Below are 24,226 nucleotides of genomic sequence, written 5' to 3' on the forward strand. Positions count from 1 at the left end.
GGCCCCGCCCCCTCGCCGGGCGGGGCAGCGGCGGCAGCATGGCGGCGGGGCCGGACGCGCTGAGCCTCTTCGCGGCCATCGGCCTGAGCGAGCCCAAGGCTCGCGAGACCCTGAAGAACGAGGCGCTGAGCGCGCTGCTCCGGGAAGCCGTGACCCAGGTGACCTCTGACCCCGCCCCCGCCCCGAGCTATGCCTGACCCCTGACCCCTGTGCTGGCCGGGACCCCCGGGCCACGCGAACCCTGACCTCCGACCCTCTCGCTACCCTTCCTCTAACCCGTCCCTAGCGCCTCCCTGAACGGTGCCTGACCTCTGACCCCGGCCATGACCCTCTGCCCACACAGGCCGTGACCTTTGCCCTCTAACCTGATCCCTGCCCCAGGCTCCTCCCCGAGCTGTGCCTGACCTCTGACCCCTGTGCCTCCTGGCAGTTGTGCCCTTCCTTTGACCCTTGACCCCTGCCTTCTGACCCCTGCATCCTCTGATCCTGCCCCTGTGCCTTTCACCTTAACCTCTGACCCCTGCACTCCGTCCCTTGACCCCTGCCCTGCACCCCTGGCCCCCACCGTGACCCCTGCCCTTTGGCTTGAACACAGCCCTTCCCCCTCCTTGCCAGGCCCCCCTTTCTGCAGCCAGTTTCCTAGCCCTGCCCCTGCTGTGCGCCCTCTGTCCCCTCCTCTTACCCCCTGCTGCCCCAGCAGCAACGCGCCCTCCGCCCGCAGGGGCTGCACTGGAGAGCGCCCACCGGTCCCCAGCGCACCCCTGGTGTCTGCAGCCTCTGCACCCCCGACGTCCCTGGGAGCTGGGCCTGCTAACGCCTGGGCTGAGTGTGGCCCAGTATGCGTGTGGCTCACGGTAAGGGTCAGGGCCTGGGTGCGGGTTGCAGACGCAGGGTGGAATCGTTACCATCCGAGACACTGTGCGCAGAACCAGAGAAGAGTTTTCGTCAAACTAACCGAGTTGGCAACTTCCTTGCACTCTTCCTCTGCCTTCCCCTCCCGCTGCTCTAGCGCGCCCCAGGATGAGGGCACAATAGCGTAGGGTGCATGCACTCTTTGTGGCCCAGCCGTGTTCCTCTCTCGAAACATCCACCAACCCGTTATCTTTGACAGCTGAGCCCGGCTCTGGGTGTGTGAAACCCAAGCCCTGCAGCGCTGGGAACATGCAAGTGACTGCATTGGCTTTTCATTGCCCACACAGGGAGACTGGCTGGCACACACAGAGCATAACCAGGGAGCTGGATTTGTATCATTTGTGTGTTTTAGCACTGTAAGATGTGGTCAGTGACCCGACTGTTTACCACACAGCCTTTGTTGCATCCGATGAAGTGAGCTGTAGCTCACGAAAGCTTATGCTCAAATAAATTTGTTAGTCTCTAAGGTGCCACAAGTCCTCCTTTACTTTTTGCAGATACAGACTAACACGGCTGCTACTCTGAAACACAGCCTTTGTATCTGGATGTGCCCCTTTCAGGGAGGTTGTGTCAGCTTCAGTTCACAGAATGCTTCTGTAACTGCCATAGCTGAATGCCGAAACTAGTGCTTCTCCCTAGTGTGTGACAGGACCCCTAGGCATGGGGGTGGGTTTATGGGAGGGAGAGGGTGGGCTTGTAGTGTTCAGAAGTTTGATTTTACAGTGGGATTCTTTGCAACAAGCAGAAACCGAAACTAACTCCTACCCGTACAAATCAGATGCCATTTAAACTCAGCACTTCCTGGATAGCTCTGTCTGGGAGTCCTTGTGCTGCTGAAAGCAGGGCTTGGATAGTACATTTTTAATGGTCACGTGGCCTGCTTACCTAGCTGTGACCCTCAAACCACAGCGGGAGCACAGCCCCAGAGCCCCACCAAGGCATGGCTGAGTTTGAGCTCTCTCCTCTCTCACCACCCTCCCTAAGACAAGGAGAGGGGTTTGCCCCGGCTGCCCCACTCCTCCCCACTGGCCTGGTTTTCACTCTCTTCCTTCCCCACCCACCACACTAACTTCACAGACTTTTTCCCTTTGGGTTTCTCAGAGGAAACATCTCTGCCCCTTCCATGCCAGGGTCCTGCTCGACTCCCTTTTCATGCTGGCTCAGGCCTGGTCTACACCCAAAAGTCAGGGCGACCTAGTGTTGCTCAGGGGCATGAAAAATTCAACCCTGAGCACTGTAGTTAAGCTGACCTAAGCCCTGGTGTAGACACTGCTAGGCTGATTGAATAATTCTCTTGTCGACCTCGCTGCCCCCTCTCGATGGGTGGGTTTACTACAGCCACAGAAAAGCCCCATCTGTTGCCAGAGAGAGAGTCCATGCCCCAGCAGTGTAGCCTTGGCAGCACTGGTAGTGAAGAGAGAGTGTCGCTCTAACTATGTCCTTCCTTCCTGGTCTTTAGGCACAAGGAATCCTGGGCCCAACTGTTGACAAGGCGACTGGTACCCTCTTGTACAATGTGGCTTCCCGGCTTAAGGACCAAAAGCGTCTTCGTTTCCTTGTGGGCTGCATCACCAGCAGGAAGATCCTCACAGACTTGCAGCTCAGTGGTATGATACGGGAGGCAGGCAGCTAGATGTGCTCCCCTGCCTTCCCATGTACAGCGTGGGCTCTGCTGACCCAGCCTTGACCTGAGATATAGCAGCTCAGCCTGCTTTGAATTCCCTGCTCCCTCTCCCGGCCAGGCTGTGGCATGCTCTGTGCATGCAAAGTGCTAACCCCAGCTCCCTTTGCTGAGGCTGAGTCTCACCCCCTTGTGCCTACAGTTCAGTCTGTGGGGGTGATTCCCAGTGTAAATCGGACGTTTCAGCCCCTGCCCAGCAGGAGAGTGTGTGTTCTCTCCCGAGCCTCAGGCTTTCCCTACCTCATCTGCCAAGTGGTCTAACCCACAGCTTAGCCTGGTCACTCCAGGCACAGGCGTCTGGGGGTCAGCACAGGCTCCTCTGTGGTGGTCTCTGCCCGCCCCTGGCAGTCAGACCCCGAGGCTGCTTCCTTTTGGTGCTGCTTGTCTGCGGCTGCATTAACAAGGAGGAGCTTTTCCTCGTGGATTGGCCTCCCCAGGGAAGGGAGGAGAGCACCTGTCACGCAGGGCCTTTAAACAGGGCTGGACAAAGACCTGAGAAACACGCTGCAAGGAGCATCCTGCTCTGGTCTCTGGGTGGGAATAAGGAGCCCCAACAAGTCTTGTTGCCTTGGATCCCAACCTCTTCCGCGTCCTTGTACAGCGAGCTGTGTGAGCTGCTTGCTGCAGGGTTCAGATGAGGGTGGGAGTGCAGGGCCCATATTCTGGTGGCGCTAGCCCCAGTGTGCATAGTGGGAGGGTCCCCCTGGACCAGCGCATCCCGTGTCTCAGCTGAGCAAGCGCGCTGCAGTGAGCCTGCAGAGCGGACCCCAGGACCTAGCGGCACATGGGAGAGCTTGGCAAAGCCACGAGCCGCCTGAGAGTTCAGGAACTGGCCCGGGTTTGTACCAGGATCAGATCTGGAGGCCATGTGACAAGTCCAAGGCAGCAGATAGGGAATCTGGTACCTGGGGGGTGGAGCAGGAGCCAGTTGGCCGATGTCCTGCCTTTCCTTCCACTCTGCCTGGTCCAGGCTTGTACTGTGAGAGCTGGGCACCTCGCCCTGCTGGGCAACATGAGCCTGAAGCCCCAGGAAGGGGGCCTGCTGCCGCTGCCTGGGTGCAGGCCATGTGTCTGTGAGGCCCTTGTGGACAAACAGGGACCCCTATGGGTCTGGAGCCTGGGTGAAGCAGCCCACGGCGCTGCATGGAAATGCCCCCTGCCTGAGCTGCCTGTTTGCCTCCCCCAGCTGCCCTGGAGTATGTGCGGAGCCACCCGCTGGACCCCATCGACATGGCAGACTTCGAGCACGAGTGTGGCGTGGGGGTGGTGGTGACCCCCGAGCAGATAGAGGAGGCCGTGAGTGCAAGGGCCAGGGGTGGGATGGGGACGAGCCGGTGGGTCCCGGAGTTGCTGGGCCGTGCGGAGCAGTGGAAGGGCAGCCCATGGCTTGGGGAGCCAGGAGGCCATGTTAATGGCACCCCAGGAGGCACTTCCTGGTGGGCTGTGGGTGGGGTCCCTGCTCCGAGCGGGGGTGGGGGGGCTGGCAGGAGGCCATTCCTGTTAGCGGGCTGCTCTCGGGGCCTGGGAGAGAACGCTCCTGTTTCAGGACTCGCCGCTGGTCCTCCTTTGCCCCTGAGGCTGACGCCAGCCTGAGACCGGAGGTACCCGGTGTCCGCTGTGCTTGCAAGGCTGCTGGGGCTCTGTGCCAGCGAGAGTGGATGGCTGGGGGTCCGGGTGAGCTCTGCAGGGACTGCAAGGCAGTCCCGGGGCACAGAGCAGATAGTGCCCATTGCTGTCCATGTCAGAGCCCCGCCAGTGAGGATGGGGCCAGCCCTGCGGACAGGCCCAGGCTGGCCTGTAGCCCTTCCTGCCTGGGCCTCTCTCTAGAGGAGATGAGGGGCCCTTGCTGCGGTGGGAGCTCCCTGCCAGCATGGCCGTACCGGTAGCTCCCTTGTGTGTCTGAGCCCAGCCCGTCTGGTCCGTGCCGATTCCAGCCCCTCCTTTCCCGTCGCCGATCTCATTCCCTTAGGGAGTTTGTCAGGGCACCAGTTACAAGTGAGTCTCTGCTCTGCTGCCCTGCAGCCTGTGTTCCCCACCCATTCCTGCCCGGCTCACCACTTGGATTCTCCTGCTCGCTCTAGGTGGAGGCGGCCATTAACAAGCACCGAGCTGAGCTGCTGTCGGAGCGGTACCGCTTTAACATGGGGCTGCTGATGGGTGAGTCTGCAGCTCAGGCAGGCCGGGGGCTGGGTCTCCGGGGGGTGACCTGTGTGTGGTTCTCCATGGCATAGATCAAGAGGTACCTTCCCCTTCCCCCCCAGCATGTCCCTTGGCTCTGTTCCCTCCCCCTGGCCTGGGCTCACTCCTTGTGCTTCTTACAGACCAGGTGCAGCATCCCTGTGCCCATCTCCTCTGTACCTGCTCGCCTCTGTGCCTCCTCTTCTGATCCCCCTCCCAGAGCACCCTGCTTTCCCAGCATCCTTCTGGAACTTCCCCACTGCTCCCCATGCCTGCCCCTCATCTGCCAGATTCCTGGGGGCTGGAACAGGGCTGTGAGCACTGCTCTGGGAGCTAAGCCGCAGCGTGTGCTCAGCTGCTGCCCTGGTGACTCGCTGGCCATGAGGGTGGCAGGCACCCGAGAGCCACAGCCAGAGCTCGCGCAGGGCCAGGTTCAGCCACAGCTTGTTGGCTATGAGCCTGTAGAACAATTCTGGAGCTGAGCTGGTGGTGGCTGTGTCTTGGACTAGGGGCATGAGCAGGGCAGGGCCTGGGAATCGGCCGGCGGGATCTGACCCTGTGCTGGTTGCCTCTGTCCCTCCTGACCCTCAGGCTGGCTGGGCTGGCAGGATCTGGTTTGAAGGCTAGCTCCCTGGTGCTGCTGTCGTGTGTGCCCCTTGTCTAGAGGATTCCCTTGGCAATGCTTCTGAGAGCCTGTGATGCAGCAGGCAGTGTTGACCTGGGGCAGTGTTGACCTGGGAACGTGGCAGGGGAGTTTCATTGGGGATGGGATACCTGAGAGCCTGTAACCTGAGCCGGGAGGGGGGTTGGGGCCAGGTGACACCTTTGCCAGGGAAACTGGACAATGGCTGGAGGAGGAGCTGGGGGGAGGCTGGTTGGGATGCTGGAGGGTTTTTCTTTCAGTTTGGAATGGGCTAGGGAAGAGGGGAGAGCCCCAGAGTGGGGGGGATCTACGGTCTCTATCTCCCAGAAGGACCTACCAAGGGGTCCTGTTCATGCCTACAAGCTCTGTTCTGGACTGTGTTCCTGTCGTCTCTAATAAACCTGCTCTTCTACTGGCCAACTGAGAGTCACGGTGAATGTGAATCACAAGAAAGAAGGGTACAGGACCCTGACTCCCCCACGCTTCATGACAGAGCCATGTGGCTGCAAGCAGGGCTCCTACCCTGGCACTGGGCTGCCTGCCCAACCGGGCACTCTGCTGGGCTGCATTGAGGAGATTCCCTGGTCTGTGGGTCTGGCTGTTGCAGTGATATGCGTTGCGCCATCGAGGGCAGAGGTGGCCCACGCTGGCGCGTTATCTGGAGTCCCCCCTCCTGGTCTCCTTGTGTGTGTGACTAAAACCATTGCTGGCTCGCTGCCTTGGCTCCGGGCCCCTTCTAGTGCTCACACCCCTGCAAACAGGAACTTGTTTGAAGCAAAGTCAGAGAGTTTAAGGCCAGAAGGGACCACGAGATCATCCTGTCTGAGCTCCTGTCTAGGACAGGCCGCCCGCCCCACTCAGCCCCCGCACGCTGAACCCAACAACCGGACTGAAAGCCAATACAGGGCTGGCAGTTTCTTGGGAAAAAGTAATATAGGGCAGGGCGCTGCCACATACCAGCCTAAACCCGCTTGAACCTGGGAAAAGAACCGCATCGGTGTCCAGGAAGCAAAGAACGGATCTTTTCAATCTTCGCATACATCCATTCGCACCTGAGGAACAGGCTCTGCCTAGCCACTGCATCACAGTTGGTTTTCTGATGGGGCGTTGCACAGCCAGATGGACCTGGACTGGCAACCTGCAGCTCGCCACGCCTCTGATCGCCTCCCGCCTGCAGCTCGCCACACCCCTGATTGCCTCCCGCCCCCGGCCTGCAGCTCGCCACGCCTCTGATCGCCCCCCGCCTGCAGCTCGCCACACCCCTGATCGCCTCCCGCCCCCCGCCTGCAGCTCGCCACGCCTCTGATCGCCCCCCGCCTGCAGCTCGCCACACCCCTGATTGCCTCCCGCCCCCCGCCTGCAGCTCGCCACGCCTCTGATCGCCCCCCGCCTGCAGCTCGCCACACCCCTGATCGCCTCCCGCCCCCCGCCTGCAGCTCGCCACACCCCTGATCGCCTCCCGCCCCCCGCCTGCAGCTCGCCACACTCCTGATCGCCTCCCGCCCCCCGCCTGCAGCTCACCACACCTCTGATCGCCTCCCGCCTGCAGCTCGCCACGCCTCTGATCGCCTCCCGCCCCCCGCCTGCAGCTCGCCACGCCTCTGATCGCCTCCCGCCTGCAGCTCGCCACACCCCTGATTGCCTCCCACCCCCCGCGTGCAGCTCGCCACGCCTCTGATCGCCTCCCGCCTGCAGCTCGCCACGCCTCTGATCGCCTCCCGCCTGCAGCTCGCCACGCCTCTGATCGCCTCCCGCCTGCAGCTCGCCACGCCCCTGATCGCCTCCTGCCTGCAGCTCGCCACGCCCCTGATCGCCTCCCGCCTGCAGCTCGCCACGCCCCTGATCGCCTCCTGCCTGCAGCTCGCCACGCCCCTGATCGCCTCCTGCCTGCAGCTCGCCACGCCCCTGATCGCCTCCTGCCTGCAGCTCGCCACGCCCCTGATCGCCTCCTGCCTGCAGCTCGCCACGCCCCTGATCGCCTCCTGCCTGCAGCTCGCCACGCCCCTGATCGCCTCCCGCCTGCAGCTCGCCACACCTCTGATCGCCTCCCGCCCCCCACGTGCAGCTCGCCACGCCTCTGATCGCCTCCCGCCCCCCGTGTGCAGCTCGCCACGCCTCTGATCGCCTCCCACTCCCCGCCTGCAGCTCGCCACGCTTCTGATCGCCTCCCGCCTGCAGCTCGCCACGCCTCTGATCGCCTCCCACTCCCCGCCTGCAGCTCGCCACGCTTCTGATCGCCTCCCGCCTGCAGCTCGCCACGCCCCTGATCGCCTCCCGCTCCCCGCCTGCAGCTCGCCACGCCTCTGATTGCCTCCCGCCTGCAGCTCGCCACGCCTCTGATTGCCTCCCGCCTGCAGCTCGCCACGCCTCTGATTGCCCCCCGCCTGCAGCTCGCCACGCCTCTGATCGCCCCCCGCCTGCAGCTCGCCACGCCTCTGATCGCCCCCCGCCTGCAGCTCGCCACGCCTCTGATCGCCTCCCGCCCCCCACCTGCAGCTCGCCACGCCTCTGATCGCCTCCCGCCCCCTGCCTGCAGCTCGCTATGCCTCTGATTGCCTCCCGCCCCCCACCTGCAGCTCGCCACGCCCCTGATCGCCTCCCGCCCCCGCCTGCAGTTCGCCACGCCTCTGATCGCCTCCCGCCCCCCGCCTGCAGCTCGCCACGCTTCTGATCGCCTCCCGCCCCCCGCCTGGAGCTCGCCACTCCTCTGATCGCCTCCCGCCCCCCGCCTGCAGCTCGCCACGCCTCTGATCGCCTCCCGCTTCCCACTTCCCGCCTGCAGTTCTGCGTTATCGGCCTTTTCATGCAATTAAATGGGTTTGTTTCGATAATATTGAAATGAGTCACGAGATGTGTAACTTCCTTCAGAAAACACTGACCCAAAACATACACGGGCGTTGGGCTGCTCAATGCTACAATTACACAGCGTGGTGCTTCGCCTGCTGCACTTTTACTTTTTATTTGTACAGCCCTAAATTAATCCCCGACTGCGGTCTTGTGAGTATGGAATAAGAGGAGGCGCAGTGGCTACGAGACAGTTTTTAATAGAAAATGCCTTAAACTGGGATTAACTAGGTTTCCTGGGGCTGTAAAACCATGATTTCACCCGGTAAAAGTCACCTCTGGTACATCGCTGCCGAGGGCCCCAGTGCCTGAGGCCCCCCGTGGCTGGGAAATGATTCAGTGACCTGCACCGCAGGCCGCAGAGGAAGTCGAAATCCCCCAAGGTCACTGCCCCCTGACCTGCAGGAGACTCCTTCCCCACGCCCTGCGGTGCTTGGTTAGCCCCTGAGCAGGTGAGCGAGAGCCAGCTGCCCAGCACTGAGAGGGAGGCTGCTCGGTGCCCCTCAGGGTCCTGGCCCTGCCCAGTGCCCCGTCTTCTCAGAGACGATGTCCTCCTTCCTTGCGGCTCCTGAGCCAGCTGGGCAAGTGTACGCCTGTCGCCCACCAGCTGTGTGTGTCGCTAGCCGGGCTGGGAGCTGCCGCGCAGGACGGGCCGATCGCAGCACTGATGGTGCTGGCTGCCGTGCAGACGTCTCAGCGCAGCCCCTGCCTGGGAGAGCTGCCCGGCCCCTGCCACGAGCGGGTGTGCAGCGGGGAAGCCCAGCAGTACGAGATCCCTCCGGGGTGGCCTGCTGACACAAGGGAGCTCTGCGAAAACATCCCTGCCATGGCTAACCTCTGGCGAGCCGCCCTGGGGGCAGCGGCCCTGGGAGCTCCAGTGTAGACGGGGCCCAGTGTTGTACATGCCAGTGCTCTGCAGAGCTGAGGACAATGCGGCAGTTAAAGGCCCGGCAGCCTGTTGTCTCAGGGCTGCTGGTGCTTGGGGGCTGCACCAGCTCCCCAGCTGTAGGCCCGCTCTGCAGCTCTCCCACCCTTGTGCAGCCGGGGCCCTGCTGCACCCGGTGGCTTTGGGGCTTGTCCAGACTGGCAGCAGAGAGGCTGCTGGAATCAGCCCTTGGCCAGCGGCTGGTGGCCTGAGTGAGGCTGCGGCCCTGACTCAAGGGGAAGGTGCCGTTGCTTGTCCCTGGGGGATCGCTGAGCTGGGGCCTGCCAGCCTGTCTCTTGCCCACACCCGTCCCTTTGTGCTCACTTGCAGGCGAGGCGCGCAGCAGTCTGAGGTGGGCGGATGGCAAGAGCATTAAGAATGAAGTGGACCTGCAGGTAGGTGTGGCTGTGCCGGGCTGCCTTTGAGCCCAGCGGGCGACGGGACCTGGCTTCTGAACGCAGCGCTGGCCCCCAGGAGCCCTGCGCCCGGCTCATGTCCCACGCGGGAAGTGCCTGGGAGCAGGCCCGTGGCCCAGGCAGGGCAGTGGAGGGATGATCCTGCTGGCCCTGCCGAGGACAGGGACCACTGAGATCCTGGCTGGGCTCCAGCCTGAGTGGGGGGGCTGGTGGGGGAGTGACTCTGCTCAGACTCCTGCCCCCTCCCCTCCCCTTGTCCAGACCTGTTCAGGCCCCACTCCCCTCTCCTGCAGGTGCTGCACTTGTTGGGCCCAAAGACAGAAGCTGACCTGGAAAAGAAACAGAAGGTACCATGTGAGCAGGATGGGCGCCCCGAGCCTGGCTTGCTGGGGGTGTGTGCCCTGGGCTATGGGGGGGCAGGGCTGGGCGGTTGGCGGTGCTATGGGGGGTGGGACTGGGTAGTTGGCGGTGTCCTGGGCTATGGAGAGAGGGGCTGGGCGGTTGGCAGTGCTATGGGGGGCAGGGTTGTTGGCAGTGCCCTGGGCTATGGGGGCACGTATGAGGTCACTGGAGCTGAAGGGGGCTGGAGCCCTTCCCCAGCGCTGCCTGGCCAGGGCCCCGGGCTCATTCTGACTGCGGGAAGCAGCGTGGCGGGAGACGTGGCCCCTGGGGAGGAGGCTGGGCTTTGCAGGGCCGGTGCGCAGTGTCCAGTCTCCGCTGCGGGGGCCGGGCTGGCTGGGCTCAGGGCCCCAGGGAGCGCTGAAGGCTGCTCCCCTTCTGTCCCTGCAGGCTGGGAAGGCCAAGCCGGCCGAGGTGGAGAGGCAGCAGAAGGCAGTGGAGGAGAATGGTGAGCTTGCTGTGCGGGTCTGGCTGGGCAGGGTCTGGGGGCTCCCCGCATCCTCGTCTGCGCCCTCATGGGTAGCCACTGAGCTGGGGGCCAGAAACAGCCCGCGGCTGGGCCTGCTGCACTGGGGCTGGGGAAGGTGCCGCCCGGAGAGCCCTGGCCTGGGCTGTTCCATGTGCCCCAGAGAAGATGCAGGGGGGGCGGGGGGGTGGACTGTGAGGACAGGATGCCACTTAGTGCCCGGCCCCCCGAGCGGCCCAGTTCCTGGCCACACTGCTTGGTCGTGGTGAACTGCATTTCAGTGTGCCCTCCCTTGCCCCCGGGCCTGGGACAGCTCCTCCTGGGTCATGGGGCTGCCCCCCACCTACCTCCCCCCGGCCCGGGCCTGGGACAACTCCTCCTGGGTCGTGGGGCTGCCCCCCACCTCCACCTCCCCGCAGGCCTCAGGGAGCTCTGGGGCCGACTGCCAGGCCAGCCCCTCTCTGGAGCGCTAACCGCGCACACAGCGTCCTGTGGGGCTCATGTGCCTGCCCCACCCCTGGGGCTGGGAGCTGCCACTGTCAGTGGCCTTCGTCCTAGGAGCCAGGACGACCCTGCTGGTGGATCGGCTCCCTACCTTCAGCTGGGAGCTGGTGTCCTGGGCTGGGCCCTGATTCCTGCTGCCTAGCGCCCCCCGCCCTCTGGTTCTGGCCGCTCCTGCTGTCGATGGGGGGGGCAGAGGGGACCGAGGCCTATTCCCACTAGCTCCATGGTCCTTGCTGCATGGCCGACAGCGCGCCAGCTCCATTCCCCTCTCTTCTGTGCGGGTCTCGGCTCTCGGGAAGGGAAGGGAAGAACGGGGCTGGGAACCGGCCTGGGCTGGCAGGGCAGTGCTGCTGGGCCGGCCTGGGCGGGCGCCCTTGGGGAAGGGCCTTGGGCCGGGTGGCACCGGAGGTCTGCGAGCGAGGGGCGGGGTCCCTGGGGCAGAGGCTAACACACCTCGCCCCCCTGCTCCCACAGGAGGAGTGACCCTGGAGACAAAGTCGCTGATGGAGCAGCTGAGGGGAGAAGCCCTCAAATTCCACAAGCCAGGTGAGTGCGGCCTGCCTGCTCTGGGCTCCTGGGGCCTCGGCCTGGCAGGCTCAGCGCGGGCAGGCCCGGGGGTGCTCAGGGGCTCGGGACGGGAGGGTCCGTCCCACGCCGGCTGGGCAAGGTCGGGCCCTGCTGTTAGTCCTGCCCCAGGTGTTCTGGAGGCTGTGCTGGGGGTGCCCAGTCTGAGCCTGGCTTCCCCGGGGGCTGGGCGGTGGTGCTGGCTGGGGCACTGGAGCCTCCTGCCCCAGCCTGGCTCCGGTGCCCCAGCTGGGCAGCCTAGCTGTGGAGCCCTGGGGCAGTTGCTGGGGCGCACCAGGCTGTGTCCCTGCCCACCACAGGAGGGTGCAGCCTGCAGCCAGCAGGGTCCATTAGCAGAGGGGCAAGTGTGTGGAGTCCCACGTGTCCCTCCCTGCCGGGGGCTCGTGCCCAGCACCAGGGCGGGGGACTCCCCTCTCGCTGACTGGGGCACTGCGCCCCAGCCCTCCCCCCTCCCCATGCTCACAGCTCCCTGCTCCCCCAGGTGAGAACTACAAGACAGAAGGCTACGTGATCACGCCCCACACCATGGCCCTGATGAAGCAGCACCTGGAGATCACCGGCGGGCAGGTGGGTCAGGGTCTTCTCCCAGCCCCCCTTCATCCTGCGTGAGGCAGGGGCTCTGCAGTGTCTGTGACTTGCCTGCTCCTGTCACTCACTAACCACAGGAACGAGTGCTGTCCATCTACTCATTAACTCCCACAATGGGCCTCAGAAGCCATTAGGCCACAGGGGGAAACTGAGGCATGGGTAGGAGAAGTTTGGTGGCAAGGTCAGCAGAAGAGCTGAGGATAGAACCCAGGGATGGGACAGACCCCTCCAGACCCTCCTCTGGCTGGCTTCATGAGGAAGGGGCATCAGACACCCCAGAGATCCTCCCTCTGGCTGTTGGCACAGGTCAGAGCCCAGAGCGGGGCTGAGCACAGCTCGGAGGGGGGGAGAGCCCAGGGGCACCGCCCTGCCCTGTCACTGCTGGGAGCCGGTTTCTTTCTGTCTCTAGGCCCTTCTCGCTCCATCACTAGAGCCCACTGTCCCCAGGGGCTGGAGGCTGCCAGGCCTGTGGGCCAAGTCCCGTGGGGTGGGGCGGGGGTCTGGGTGCCTGCGAGGGACATGAGGCTGGCGCCTTTTCACCTCGCGTGGCCTGGCCCGGGGCCAGTAACGCTCCGGACACTGGACTAGTGGGTCTGGGAACTCCTCTCCCCTCAGGTGAGGACACGGTTCCCTCCGGAGCCCAACGGCATCCTGCACGTCGGCCACGCTAAAGCCATCAACTTCAACTTCGGCTACGCCAAGGTGAGCTCCCCCATCCCCTCTGAGCCAGCCGCACCCCCCGGGGCACCTGGCTACGCCAAGGTGAGCCCCCCCATCCCCTCCGAGCCAGCTGCACCCCCCGGGACCCCGCAGCTATGCCAAGGTGAGCCCCCCATCCCACACCCCTAAGCCAGCTGTACCCCCCGAGGCCCCCCAGCTATGCCAAGGTGAGCCATACCCCTCCCCCCCAAGCCAGCCGCACCTCCCGGGACCCTCTGGCTACGCCAAGGTGAGCTTCTGCCTTGACCCCTGGGACAGATGCATCCTCCCAGTTCCCCCATGGCGCAGAGCCACTGCACTTTGCTGACAGGCCCCTGCCGGTGGCATCCAGTCTGAGCTCAGCCCAGCACTCTCACGCCCGACCCCCACACGGGGCCGGCTCCCGGAAGCTGCTGGAGAGAAGGGTGGGGGTTTGGAGACAAGCCACGTGCTAAAGGCCTTGAGCCCCATCAGCACCCGGAGCTGCCCTGCCCCATTGCCAGATCCAGGCCCCTGGCCTGTTCTGGCCCTGCCCTCTCCCCAGTGTGATGGGCGATGGGGCTGGCGGGTGTGGGCGGGGCTGCGGGCATGGGGGGTGGCGGGCGCTGGCAGGGTGGTGAGCGCAGGGGCGGTAGGTGTGGGCGGGGCTGCAGGCACAGGGGGCTGGTGGGTGCTGGCAGGGTAGTGGGCGCGGGGGCTGGTGAGTGTGGGTGGGGGTGGCAGGCGCCGGCAGGGTGGTGGGGGCAGGGCTGCGGGCGGGGGAGGCTGGTGGGGGTGGGCGGGGCTGCAGGCTGGGAGGGTGGGGGCGCCAGCAGGCTGGTGGGGGTGGCAGGCGCTGGCAGGGTGGTGGGCGCGGGGGCTGGCGAGTGTGGGCGGGGGTGGCAGGCGCCGGCAGGGTGGTGGGGGCGGGGCTGCGGGCGGGGGGGGCTGGTGGGGTGGGCGGGGCTGCAGGCTGGGAGGGTGGCGGGCTGGTGGGGGTGGCAGGCGCTGGCAGGGTGGTGGGCGCGGGGGCTGGCGAGTGTGGGCGGGGGTGGCAGGCGCCGGCAGGGTGGTGGGGGCGGGGCTGCGGGCGGGGGGGGCTGGTGGGGGTAGGGGCGCCAGCAGGCTGGTGGGGGTGGCGGGCGCTGGCAGGGTGCTGGGCGCGGGGGGTGGCGGCCACAGGGGGTGCCGGCGTGGGGTTAACCAGGCCGTGTCCCCTTTCAGGCCAACGGGGGCGTGTGCTTCCTGCGTTACGACGACACCAACCCCGAGAAGGAGGAGGAGAAGTACTTCACCGCCATCCGGGACATGGTGGAGTGGCTGGGTACGGGGCCTGGGGGAAAGTGGAGGGGGTTGGCTGGGGTGGGGGCAGGGGGGCAGAATGGCTGGGTTCCAGGCATGGGGGAGGGGAATAGCTGGATACAAGGGGTGGGGGCAGTGGCTGGGGGGGTAGCGGGAGTGGGGGATGAGGGAGGCAGAGCAGGAATCGCTGGGGTGAGGAATGGGGGGATGACTAGGAGGTTGTGGGGGGAGCAGCTGGGGTGGAGAGGGGACCAGCCGGGTACCCAAGGGAGATGCCAGAGCTCCCGCAGCTGCTGCTGGGTGAACAGAACCTGCTGCCCTTGCCCAGGGGGTGAGGTGGGGGGCACTGGCCTGGCCCCTCCCTATTTCAGTCAGCTGCCTCCCGGAAGGTCCCTGCATGCTGCCAATGTGGGGCAGGGAGTCATGGGGGCCATGCTCTGGAACTGCTCCCCACAAAGCCGGGCAGGACTCTGGGGAAGTCTCCTTTCTGGGAGCAGCCTGTCTGCAGGACACACAGCTCACCCGGCTTCCACCTTCCTGGGTCTGACCGCGGAGCATTCAGCATCCTCTGCCCCTCCCTGCGCTTCCCACAGCGAGTCTGCCTGGGTGGGGTCCTGGGCAGCCAGAGGGTCCTGCCCCCCAACTCCGCATCAGACGTGACTCTCCGCCAGCCAGTAAAACAGAAGGTTTATTAGTCGACGGGAACACAGCGTAGAACAGAGCTCGTTAGCACAGAAATCAGTGACTTTCAGCCAAGTCCATCTTGGGAGTCCTGGGCCAGGCGGCCTGGATTCCGCCCTTCCTGCCCCCCCACCCAGACTGCCAGCCTCCAGCCACCTGACCTCCAACCCCCCCCCCCCCCGCCCATTGCTGCTCCCCCTTCTCTTTGTCTTTCTTCACCTGGTCACATCCCCCTCCAGGGTCTCAGGTTACGATGGGCATCGGCCATCGCCTAAGTGCAGGCAGCCGGAGCCACCTCACCTGCCCCCGGGGGTCTCGGAAAAGTCATACACTCCTGTCTCCATCGCCGAGGTATTGATGCAGCACACAGGGAAACTGAGGCACATACAGTATTCATGCAAAACTGTAAGATTCACGTACACCATAACAAGAAAATCCCCATTTTGTCACACAGGGGCAGCCCCCCGGCACTGGGGCAGAGCGGGGGTGAGGCTGGTGCTCCGGGTGGGGGCAGGGAGGGAGAGAAGGAGGGAGGCACTCACTCATGGGCTCGCTCTGCCCGTAGGCTACAAGCCGCATGCTGTGACTCATGCCTCAGACTACTTCGACCAGCTGTATGCGTGGGCCATGGAGCTCATCCAGCGGTGAGTGTGCGGGGCACGTGGGGCCCATGGGACAGGCTTTGCACGGGGGGGTGGAGCCGTTCTGAGGGGCAGGGTGTGCCTGGCTGCTGTGGGGACAGTACGGAGCCTGATGGGGCTCCCTGCGAGCAGCCTGGTCCCCCTGGGCTCCCTGCCAGTGCCAGGCCGGCGGGTCCCGTGCTGAGCAGTCACTCGGCCATGTCCCCACTGGGCGTGTGTGGGGCGGGTGTGACGTCTCTCTCCTCCCCAGGGGCCACGCCTACGTCTGCCATCAGAGGGTAGAAGAAATCAAAGGCCACAACCCTCCACCCTCCCCATGGCGGGATCGGCCCGTGGAAGAGTCACTCCTCCTCTTCCAGGTATATGGGCCTTGCAAAGGGACTCAGCGCCCCGCTCTGGGAGCTCAGCTCAGCCCCCTCGGTGATTTCTTTCCCCGGGCTGGGTGCTCGCACGGCCCCCTCGGCAACCCCCCCGCCACCGCTGGGCGCTTGCCCCGCCCCCTTGGCGACCTCCTCCCCCCCACTGGGTGCCCGCTTGGGCCCCACCCCCCACTGGGCACTTGCCCTTCCCCGCCCCCTCGGCGCCCCCTGTGTGCAGAGGCTGCAGGCTGTGGCTGATGGTCCCCGCTGGTTTCTCCCGGCTGTCGCTGCAGGGGATGAAGAAGGGGAAGTTTGAGGAGGGGGAGGCCACGCTGCGAATGAAGCTGGTGATGGAGGACGGGAAGCTGGACCCTGTCGCCTACCGCATCAAATACACGCCACACCACCGAACCGGGGACAGATGGTACGCTGGTCCCCGCCCGCCCGCCGGGCTCTGCCCTTTGGCCCGACCCCACCGGAGAGGGGCTGGGACCAGGGTGGCAGGGGCCTGGCTTCCCCGGAGATGCAAGGACCTGCCTAGAGCAGTGCAGGGGACCTGGATGCAGGGGTGGTGGCCGGTGCCGGCGAGGGGCTGGTGTCTCGGGGGGGAAGGGGGAGCGGGCGCCAGCGAGGGGCTGGTGTCTCGGGGGGGAAGGGGGAGCGGGCGCCAGCGAGGGGCTGGTGCCTCGGGGGGGGGGGGGAAGCAGGCGCTGGCGAGGGGCTGGTGTCTGGGGGGGGGAGCGGGCGCCGGCGAGGGGCTGGTGTCTCGGGGGGGGGGGAGCGGGCACCGGCGGGGGGCTGCGTGTCTCGGGGTGAGGGGGGGAGCGGGCGCCGGCGAGGGGCTGGTGTCACCGGCGAGGGGCTGGTGTCTCGGGGGGGGGGGGAGCTGGCACCGGCGGGGGGCTTGGTGTCTCGGGGTGAGGGGGGGAGCGGGCACCGGCGGGGGGCTGCGTGTCTCGGGGTGAGGGGGGGAGCGGGCGCTGGCGAGGGGCTGGTGTCTCCGGGGGGGGGGGAGCGGGTGCCGGCGAGGGGCTGGTGTCTCGGGGTGAGGGGGGGAGCGGGCACCGGCGGGGGGCTGCGTGTCCTGCCCTCAGGCCCTGCCTTGCATTTCAGGTGCATCTACCCCACGTACGACTACACCCACTGTCTGTGCGACTCCATTGAGCACATCACCCACTCGCTCTGCACCAAGGAGTTCCAGGCCCGGTGAGGCGGGATCGGCAGGGCTGTGGGTCCGCTGTGGTTGTGGGGGCAGTGCCTACGGCTGTGGGGAGTTCAGCGCAGCTGGGGCGGAGCCCAGCTGGCAGGGGGGCAGCGGTGTGAACGGCAGGGCATGGGGGGACGTGGGGGGGCCGGACAGGGGGTGAGCGGCAGGGCCTGGAGGGGGTGGAGGGGCCGGGCAGGGGGTGAGTAGCAGAGTCGGGGGGCAGTGGCAGGCAGGGGGTGAGCGGCAGAGCCTGGGGGGGGCGGTGGCGGGCAGGGGGTGAGCGGCAGAGCCTGGGGGGGGTGGTGGCGGGCAGGGGGTGAGCGGCAGAGCCTGGGGGGGGCGGTGGCAGGCAGGGGGTGAGTGGCAGGGCCTAGGGGGGCGGTGGCGGGCAGGGGGTGAGTAGCAGAGTCGGGGGGCGGTGGCGGGCAGGGGGTGAGCGGCAGAGCCTGGGGGGGGGTGGCGGGCAGGGGGTGAGCGGCAGAGCCGGGGGGGGGGGGGTGGCGGGCAGGGGGTGAGTGGCAGGGCCTAGGGGGGCGGTGGAGGGCAGGGGTGTGAGCGGCAGGGTTGGTGGCGGGCAGGGGGGTGAGCGGCAGAGCCTGGGGGGGCGGTGGCAGGCAGGGGGGTGAGCGGCAGAGCCTGGGGGAGTGGTGGCGGGCAGGGGGTGAGCGGCAGAGCCTGGGGAGGGCGGTGGCAGGCAGGGGGGTGAGCGGCAGAGCCTGGGGGAGTGGTGGCGGGCAGGGGGTGAGCGGCAGAGCCTGCGGGGGGCGGTGGCGGGCAGGGGGCTGAGTGGCAGGGCCTAGGGGGGCGGTGGCGGGCAGGGGGTGAGCGGCAGAGCCTGGGGAGGGCGGTGGCGGGCAGGGGGTGAGCGGTAGAGCCTGGGGGGTCGGTGGCGGGCAGGGTGTGAGCGGCAGAGCCTGGGGGGGCGGTGGCGGGCAGGGGGTGAGCGGTAGAGCCTGGGGAGGGCGGTGGCGGGCAGGGGGTGAGCGGCAGGGCTGGGGGGGCGGTGGCAGGCAGGGGGGTGAGCGGCAGAGCCTGGGGAGGGCGGTGGCGGGCAGGTGGTGAGCGGCAGGGCTGGGGGGGTGGTGGCGGGCAGGGGGTGAGCGCCAGAGCCTGGGGGGGCGGTGGCAGGCAGGGGGGTGAGCGGCAGAGCCTGGGGGGGCGGTGGCGGGCAGGGGGTGAGCGGTAGAGCCTGGGGAGGGCGGTGGCGGGCAGGGGGTGAGCGGCAGGGCTGGGGGGGCGGTGGCAGGCAGGGGGGTGAGCGGCAGAGCCTGGGGGGGCGGTGGCGGGCCGGGGGGTGAGCGGCAGGGCTGGAGGGCAGGTGGGGGGCGAGGCGAGGCGTGACCAGCGGCGTGGCTCCCCCAGGCGCTCCTCCTACTTCTGGCTGTGCAATGCGCTGGGCGTGTACTGCCCCGTGCAGTGGGAGTACGGGCGACTCAACCTGCTCTACACCGTGGTCTCCAAGAGGAAGATCATCCGGCTGGTGGAGGCGGGCGCCGTCAGGTGAGGGCTGCGCGGGCTGCTGGGGGGTGGGCGGGGGCTGGCTCCACGCCGCACCCTGCTGGTCACGGCTGGTGTTGCCATTTCAGGGACTGGGACGACCCGCGGCTCTTCACACTGACGGCCCTGCGCCGGCGAGGTTTCCCCCCCGAGGCCATCAACAACTTCTGTGCGCGGGTAGGTGCCCTGGGGCGGGGGGAGCGGGGGCTGGCCGCCCCTCCTGGGCGGGAGCTGAGCGCAGCCTGTCCCCGCAGGTGGGGGTGACGGTGGCGCAGACGACGATGGAGCCCCACCTGCTGGAGGCCTGCGTGCGGGAGGTGCTGAACGAGTGTGCCCCCCGGGCCATGGTTGTACTGGAGCCCCTCCGAGTCACCATCACCAACTTCCCCACCGAGAAGGTGAGGCTGGCGCACGGAGAGGGGCGCCTGGGGGGGCTGGCCCAGGCCTGCTGCTCTGTGGGGCTGGTAGGCCAGGGGCTCTCCTGGCTCCAGGCCTGGGGTGCAAAGGGGCCCAGCATGGTCCCCTGCTGGCGCTGACCTGCTTGCTTCCCCTCCAGGCCCTGGAAGTTCTCGTGCCCAACTTCCCAGCCAACGAGACCAAGGGCTTCCACAAAGTCCCTTTCCAGGCCACCATCTACATCGAGCACAGCGACTTCAGGGAGGTGAGCAGGGGCAGGGGGCACCTGCATTGCCCTGGCTCCAGGGCAGGGAGCTCCTCCCTGTGAGGAATGGGGCGTGGGAGGATGGGCACTGGGAGCTGGGGTCCAAGCAGGGAGCCGGGCTGGGCTGGTCAGTCGAGGCCCCTGCAAGCTGCCGAACGGGAGTGCCCAGCCGGAGCTCGGCTGACGGGGGGGGCCGGGCCAGGGCCGGAGCTCGGCTGACGGGGGGGGCTGGAGCTCAGGTAACACGGGCCGGGCCGGGGCCGGAGCTCGGCTGACGGGGGGGGCCGGGCCGGGGCCGGAGCTCAGGTAACACGGGCCGGGCCGGGCCGGGGCCGGAGCTCGGCTGACGGGGGGGGGCCGGGCCGGAGCTCGGCTGACGGGGGGGGCCGGGCCGGGCCGGGCCGGGGCCGGAGCTCGGCTGACGGGGGGGGGGCCGGGCCGGGCCGGGGCCGGAGCTCAGGTAACACGGGCCGGGCCGGGGCCGGAGCTCGGCTGACGGGGGGGGGCCGGGCCGGGGCCGGAGCTCAGGTAACACGGGCCGGGCTGGGGCTGGAGCTCGGCTGACGGGGGGGGGGGCCGGGCCGGGGCCGGAGCTCAGGTAACACGGGCCGGGCTGGGGCTGGGGCTGGAGCTCAGCTGACGGGGGGGGGCCGGGCCGGGCCGGGGCCGGAGCTCAGGTAACACGGGCCGGGCTGGGGCTGGAGCTCGGCTGACGGGGGGGGGGCCGGGCCGGGCCGGGGCCGGAGCTCAGGTAACACGGGCCGGGCTCTCCCCTTGCAGGTGATGGACAAAGGCTACAAGCGGCTGGCACCCGGCCAGCCAGTGGGGCTGAGACACGCCGGCTACGTCATTGCTGTCCAGAACGTCATCAAGGTGGGCTGGGGCCAGCACGGCCACTGCCTGGGGTCGCCTGCGGTTACACTGATGTGCCAGGGGGCTGCCTGGTGCGACCTGCCTCGTCACCACCAGGGGGCGTGCCTTCCGGATCACTGTCAGCTACCTGTCGAGCAGTGAGCAGAGGGTGGGGGAGCCAGGATGCCTGGGTTCCGGGGGCGGGGCAGGGGAGCCCGGACTTCTGGGTTATGAGGAGGGTGGGGTGGGGGGAGCCAGGACGCCTGGGTTCCGAGGAGGGCTCGGCTGTCGCTGGGCCTTGCTGCTTTGTGGCGCGGCCTCCCCTGCGATAAGGAGGCCGGAGCTCGCCAGGCGCAGCTGCTCTCCTGGAGCCGCGGGAAGCTCTGCAGAGGGGCGGGAGCTGGCACAGGCAGCCGGTGGCCTTGGCTGTCCAGCCCCCAGCCGCTCGGCATGCAGCAGACCCCCCTTCTCCTCATGCTGGCTGTGTGGTGGCCAGCGGGCTGGAGGCCATGGGGCCCCCCGGTGGGGCGTTGGCCCCTGACGCTCCTCTTTCTCCTTGCTCAGGATGCTGGTGGGCAGGTGATGGAGCTGGAGGTGACGTGCACCAAGTCGAACTCTGTGGAGAAGCCCAAAGCCTTCATCCACTGGGTGTCGGATCCGCTGGTCTGCGAGGTGCGGCTCTACGAGCAGCTGTGAGTACGGGGGGCGCTGGCTCTGGGCTGTCTCGGAGCGGTGGGGGCGGGAGCCCCAGCCCTGCTGTACGTGTGGAGCCACGTGCTGGGCGCAGCTAACGCCACCCAGCTTCGCCTAGTGGGTGAGCCCAGAGCTGCCCCTTCAGCAGCTTTCCTGCTCTCACCAGCTGGCCTGGCAGCCGCAGGCAACTCTGTGCCAGCCCCTGCCTGCTGGGAAACACACCAGCCGCCAGCCCCACATGCCCAGAGATCTCTGCGCTTCCCAGGCTGCTGCGGGGGGAGGGCTGCAGCCCTGGTGGCCACTGCTGGGGCTGCTACGTCAGTGGGCTCACCTGGCTCAGCAGAGGGTGGCTGGAGGGTTGGCACAGGGTAAGACCCTGCTAGGCTGAGCAGCTGGTCACCGCAGGGGGCTGGGGAAGGATTTCAGGGATTCCAGCCCAGGGACTCCTGCCCGCAGGGTCCCCCGCCCCACCCCGCCAGCCTGGGGACTCCTGCTTGCGGGGCCCCCACTTCGGCCCTGACTGGCCCTGTCTTATTTGCAGGTTCTTGCACAAAAACCCCGAGGACCCTGCAGAGGTGCCAGCTGGATTCCTGAGTGACCTCAACCCCGTGAGTGCTGGCAGGTGCTGCGGGCTCGTCTCCAACGGGCTAGGCCTCGCTACTGTGACAGGGTTACTCGCTAGCTGCCCCGAGCACAGCCCTGCGGCCAGGCCACTGCCGTAGTTTCCCTCCTCTGGCTAGGGGCCTCTCTGGCTGGGAGTGCAGGGCCATCAGCTTGGGGCCTTGCCGGGGGACTCCTGGAGTGGGAGGGTCTGAGCACATGACCTGCCAGCTGCTGGGACAGGTTCCACCCAGCCTGGGAGTGAGGAGAGCACCCCCTCCGGGGGGCCATTGGCACAGGGGATACGGACACCCCCCCAGTTCTCTGCACTCCCGCAGCTCAGGGCTAGGGACAGGGAGAGTGAGAGATACCAAGCTGAGGAGCCAGGGAGCCTGCACTGCGGACCCCCCCAGGTCTCCCTTCCCTCTGCCGCTGGTCATGAGTCATAGACTTTTAAGGTCAGAAGGGACCATTACGATCGTCTCGTCTGACCTCCTGCACAACGCAGGCCACAGAATCTCACCCACCCACTCCTGTAACAAACCCCTCACCTATGTCTGAGCTATTGAAGTCCTCAAATCATGGTTTAAAGACTTCAAGACGCAGAGAATCCTCCAGCAAGTGACCCGAGCCCCACGCTGCAGAGGAAGGCGAAAAACCTCCAGGGCCTCTGCCAATCTGCCCGACCCAAATATGGTGATCAGCTAAACCCTGAGCATGTGGGCAAGACTCACCAGCCAGACACCCAGGAAAGAATTCTCTGTAGTAACTCAGATACCACCCCATCTGACATCCCATCACAGGCCATTGAGCATCTTTACCACTAATAGTCCAAGATCAATTAATTGCCAAAATTAGGCTATCCTATCATACCATCCCTTCCATAAATTTATCAAGCTTAGTCTTGAAGCCAGATAGGTCTTTTGCCCCCACTGCTTCCCTTGGAAGGCTGTTCCAGAACTTCACTCCTCTGATGGTTAGAAACCGTTGTCTAATTTCAACTCTAAACTTCCTGGTGGCCAGTTTATATCCATTTGTTCTTGTGTCCACATTGGTACTGAGCTTAAATAATTCCTCTCCTGCTGCTGGGCTCTCCCCTGCCACTCCACTTGGAAGGCCCTGGCTGTTGGGTGAGCCGTGTGCCAGGAGCCCAGCCACTGAGCAGTGCCCCTCTCCTCTGGCTGTTGGGTGAGCTGGGGGCCCAGCCACTGAGCAGTGCCCCTCTCCCCTGGCTGTTGGGTGAGCCAGGGGCCCAGCTGCTGAGCAGTGCCGCTCTCCGCAGGACTCGCTGCGCGTGATGGACAGCGCCCTGGCTGACAGATCCATCCGCTCCGCCAAGCCCTTTGACAAGTTCCAGTTTGAGCGGCTGGGCTACTTCTCGGTGGATCCTGACAGCACGGAGGGGAAGGTGAGTCCTTGGGGTCTCTGTTGCTCGGCTCTTGGGGGCTGGGCCGGCTGGCGTCCCCGCCCCGGGGCCTCCCAGGCTCACTCAGTGCCTCTCCCTCTCCTCCCACAGATGGTGTTAAACAGGACGGTGATGCTGAAGGAGGACCCTGGCAAGGTGTGAAGGAGCCACTGCTGCTGCCTTGCTGGCTCTGGCTGTGCCCAGGCCTGTCCTAGGAGCGCCTGGTCCCTCTGGGCATGGGGAGAGCGCGACCCATGAACAAAGGGCCTGGCACATGCACGAGGGCCACAGCTGCCTTAGCACGAGCCCCGCGGGGCTGGCACATGTCGCCGCAATAAACGAGCACTGGAGCCGCCTTCCCGCCTGCGTCACTGGGATGGGGTGGGGACCCAAAGGCCTCTGTGCTGGAGGCTCCCCCAACCTTGCTGCCCCCCAGGCCTGACCATGGGGAGGAGCCTCAGGCTGGCCCTGCTGGGGGAGCTGCCCCTCCCTCTTTCCCCACCATGCCAGGCTGTGCTGAGCTTTATGGGCTGGAATCCTGCCCCTCTCCTGGCTGCAGGGAAACCCCCCAGCCCCCAACGGCTCGTGGGCTAAGGCACCACCTGCCTTCCTACTGCCTGTCCCTCACGCCAGCAAGAGGGGACGGCCAGGCCTTGGGCCTCCTTCTGCGGCAGCGTTTCCCTGGGTGGGGTGCAGGGGGTCCTGGCCCCTTTCTCTGGGGGAAGTGGGCTGCAGGGGGGGCTGTGTGATGGGTGTTGCCCCTTCTGGGGTTGGGGTGCTGTAGTCGGTAGGGGTTGTGTGGGTGAGGCTCTCTACCACCCCTTGCTGGAGCCGGGCCCAGCTGCAGAGCTCAGCACGGCCCCGGGCGTGGGGCTGCTCCAGTCAAAGGCGAGATCACGGCCACTCATGCAGCCTCCTGGGAGCCAGGGATTAGGGGCAGCCCCCTTCGGAGGAAACCCCACCTGGCTTTACGTGGCACACCACAAAGCAGGACACCTGGCCACAGTCCTTGGGCTGGCTGCAGGGCCACCCCATTGCCACCCCTCGTCCATCCCAGCGGGATCCCTGGGCTGAGCTCACAGCCGGGCTCCGGGAGGACACTGGGGGGCTTTAAATTGCCACCTGCATCCAGGTCCCCTGCGCTGCTCTAGGCAGCTCCATCCCGCAGGAAGTTGGGAGCTACTGACACCGTTCGATCCAGGGCCGGCCCCTGCCTGCTGGCAGCAGCTCCTGTGCCCCAGGCCCTGCAGCTCCTCCTCGGAGCTGGCAGGGTCCTTGCGGGCAGGGCGGGACATGCCCAGCTGGGGCGTGTCTGGGCACCAGGCAGAGAACCGGCCGAGGAAGCAGCCTGGGCTGCCCACATGAGCTTCAGGGGGGAGCAGAGTCACCCCAGCGCACCGTGCTGCAGCTTGCTGGTGAAGGCACCTAGGGGCTCCAGTCCCCAAGTGTGGGCGGGAGCGTCCTAGCTGTGCAGGGCCTGGGGACCCAGGAGAGCCACTCAGCCAGGCA

The 24,226-nt window shown here is 66.6% G+C and overlaps 1 protein-coding gene across 2 annotated transcripts; it reads left to right on the forward strand.

The window, feature by feature from the left end:
* On the forward strand, positions 1–23,068 carry QARS1 (glutaminyl-tRNA synthetase 1). 2 transcript variants are annotated; one of them, XM_074957300.1, is made up of 24 exons: positions 1–158; positions 2,372–2,519; positions 3,780–3,889; positions 4,675–4,750; positions 9,514–9,578; positions 9,893–9,991; positions 10,389–10,446; positions 11,443–11,514; positions 12,035–12,120; positions 12,757–12,843; positions 14,044–14,143; positions 15,368–15,446; positions 15,694–15,802; positions 16,096–16,226; positions 16,916–17,008; positions 18,372–18,509; positions 18,596–18,683; positions 18,761–18,904; positions 19,063–19,167; positions 19,948–20,040; positions 20,584–20,711; positions 21,254–21,320; positions 22,595–22,720; positions 22,829–23,068. In XM_074957300.1, the coding sequence occupies exons 1-24, from the start codon at positions 39–41 to the stop codon at positions 22,877–22,879; spliced, it is 2,373 nt and encodes a 790-aa protein (XP_074813401.1). In that variant the 5' UTR covers positions 1–38; the 3' UTR covers positions 22,880–23,068. The 2 variants fall into 2 exon arrangements, with proteins under 2 accessions (XP_074813401.1, XP_074813402.1); XM_074957301.1 differs by having other exon boundaries at positions 9,893–9,946.
* The last annotated feature ends 1,158 nt before the right edge of the window (positions 23,069–24,226 follow it).

This window comes from Natator depressus, chromosome 7 (assembly GCF_965152275.1).
Source record: "Natator depressus isolate rNatDep1 chromosome 7, rNatDep2.hap1, whole genome shotgun sequence".
Lineage (NCBI taxonomy): Eukaryota > Metazoa > Chordata > Testudines > Cheloniidae > Natator > Natator depressus.

Bases quoted from the DNA above. Each gene is read 5' to 3' on its own strand.
- QARS1 (XM_074957300.1), top strand. From the start codon at position 39: ATGGCGGCGGGGCCGGACGCGCTGAGCCTCTTCGCGGCCATCGGCCTG. The intron at 9,579-9,892 runs GTAGGTGTGGCT...CCTCTCCTGCAG, and splicing joins AGAATGAAGTGGACCTGCAG to GTGCTGCACTTGTTGGGCCC. The intron at 14,144-15,367 runs GTACGGGGCCTG...CTCTGCCCGTAG, and splicing joins GGACATGGTGGAGTGGCTGG to GCTACAAGCCGCATGCTGTG.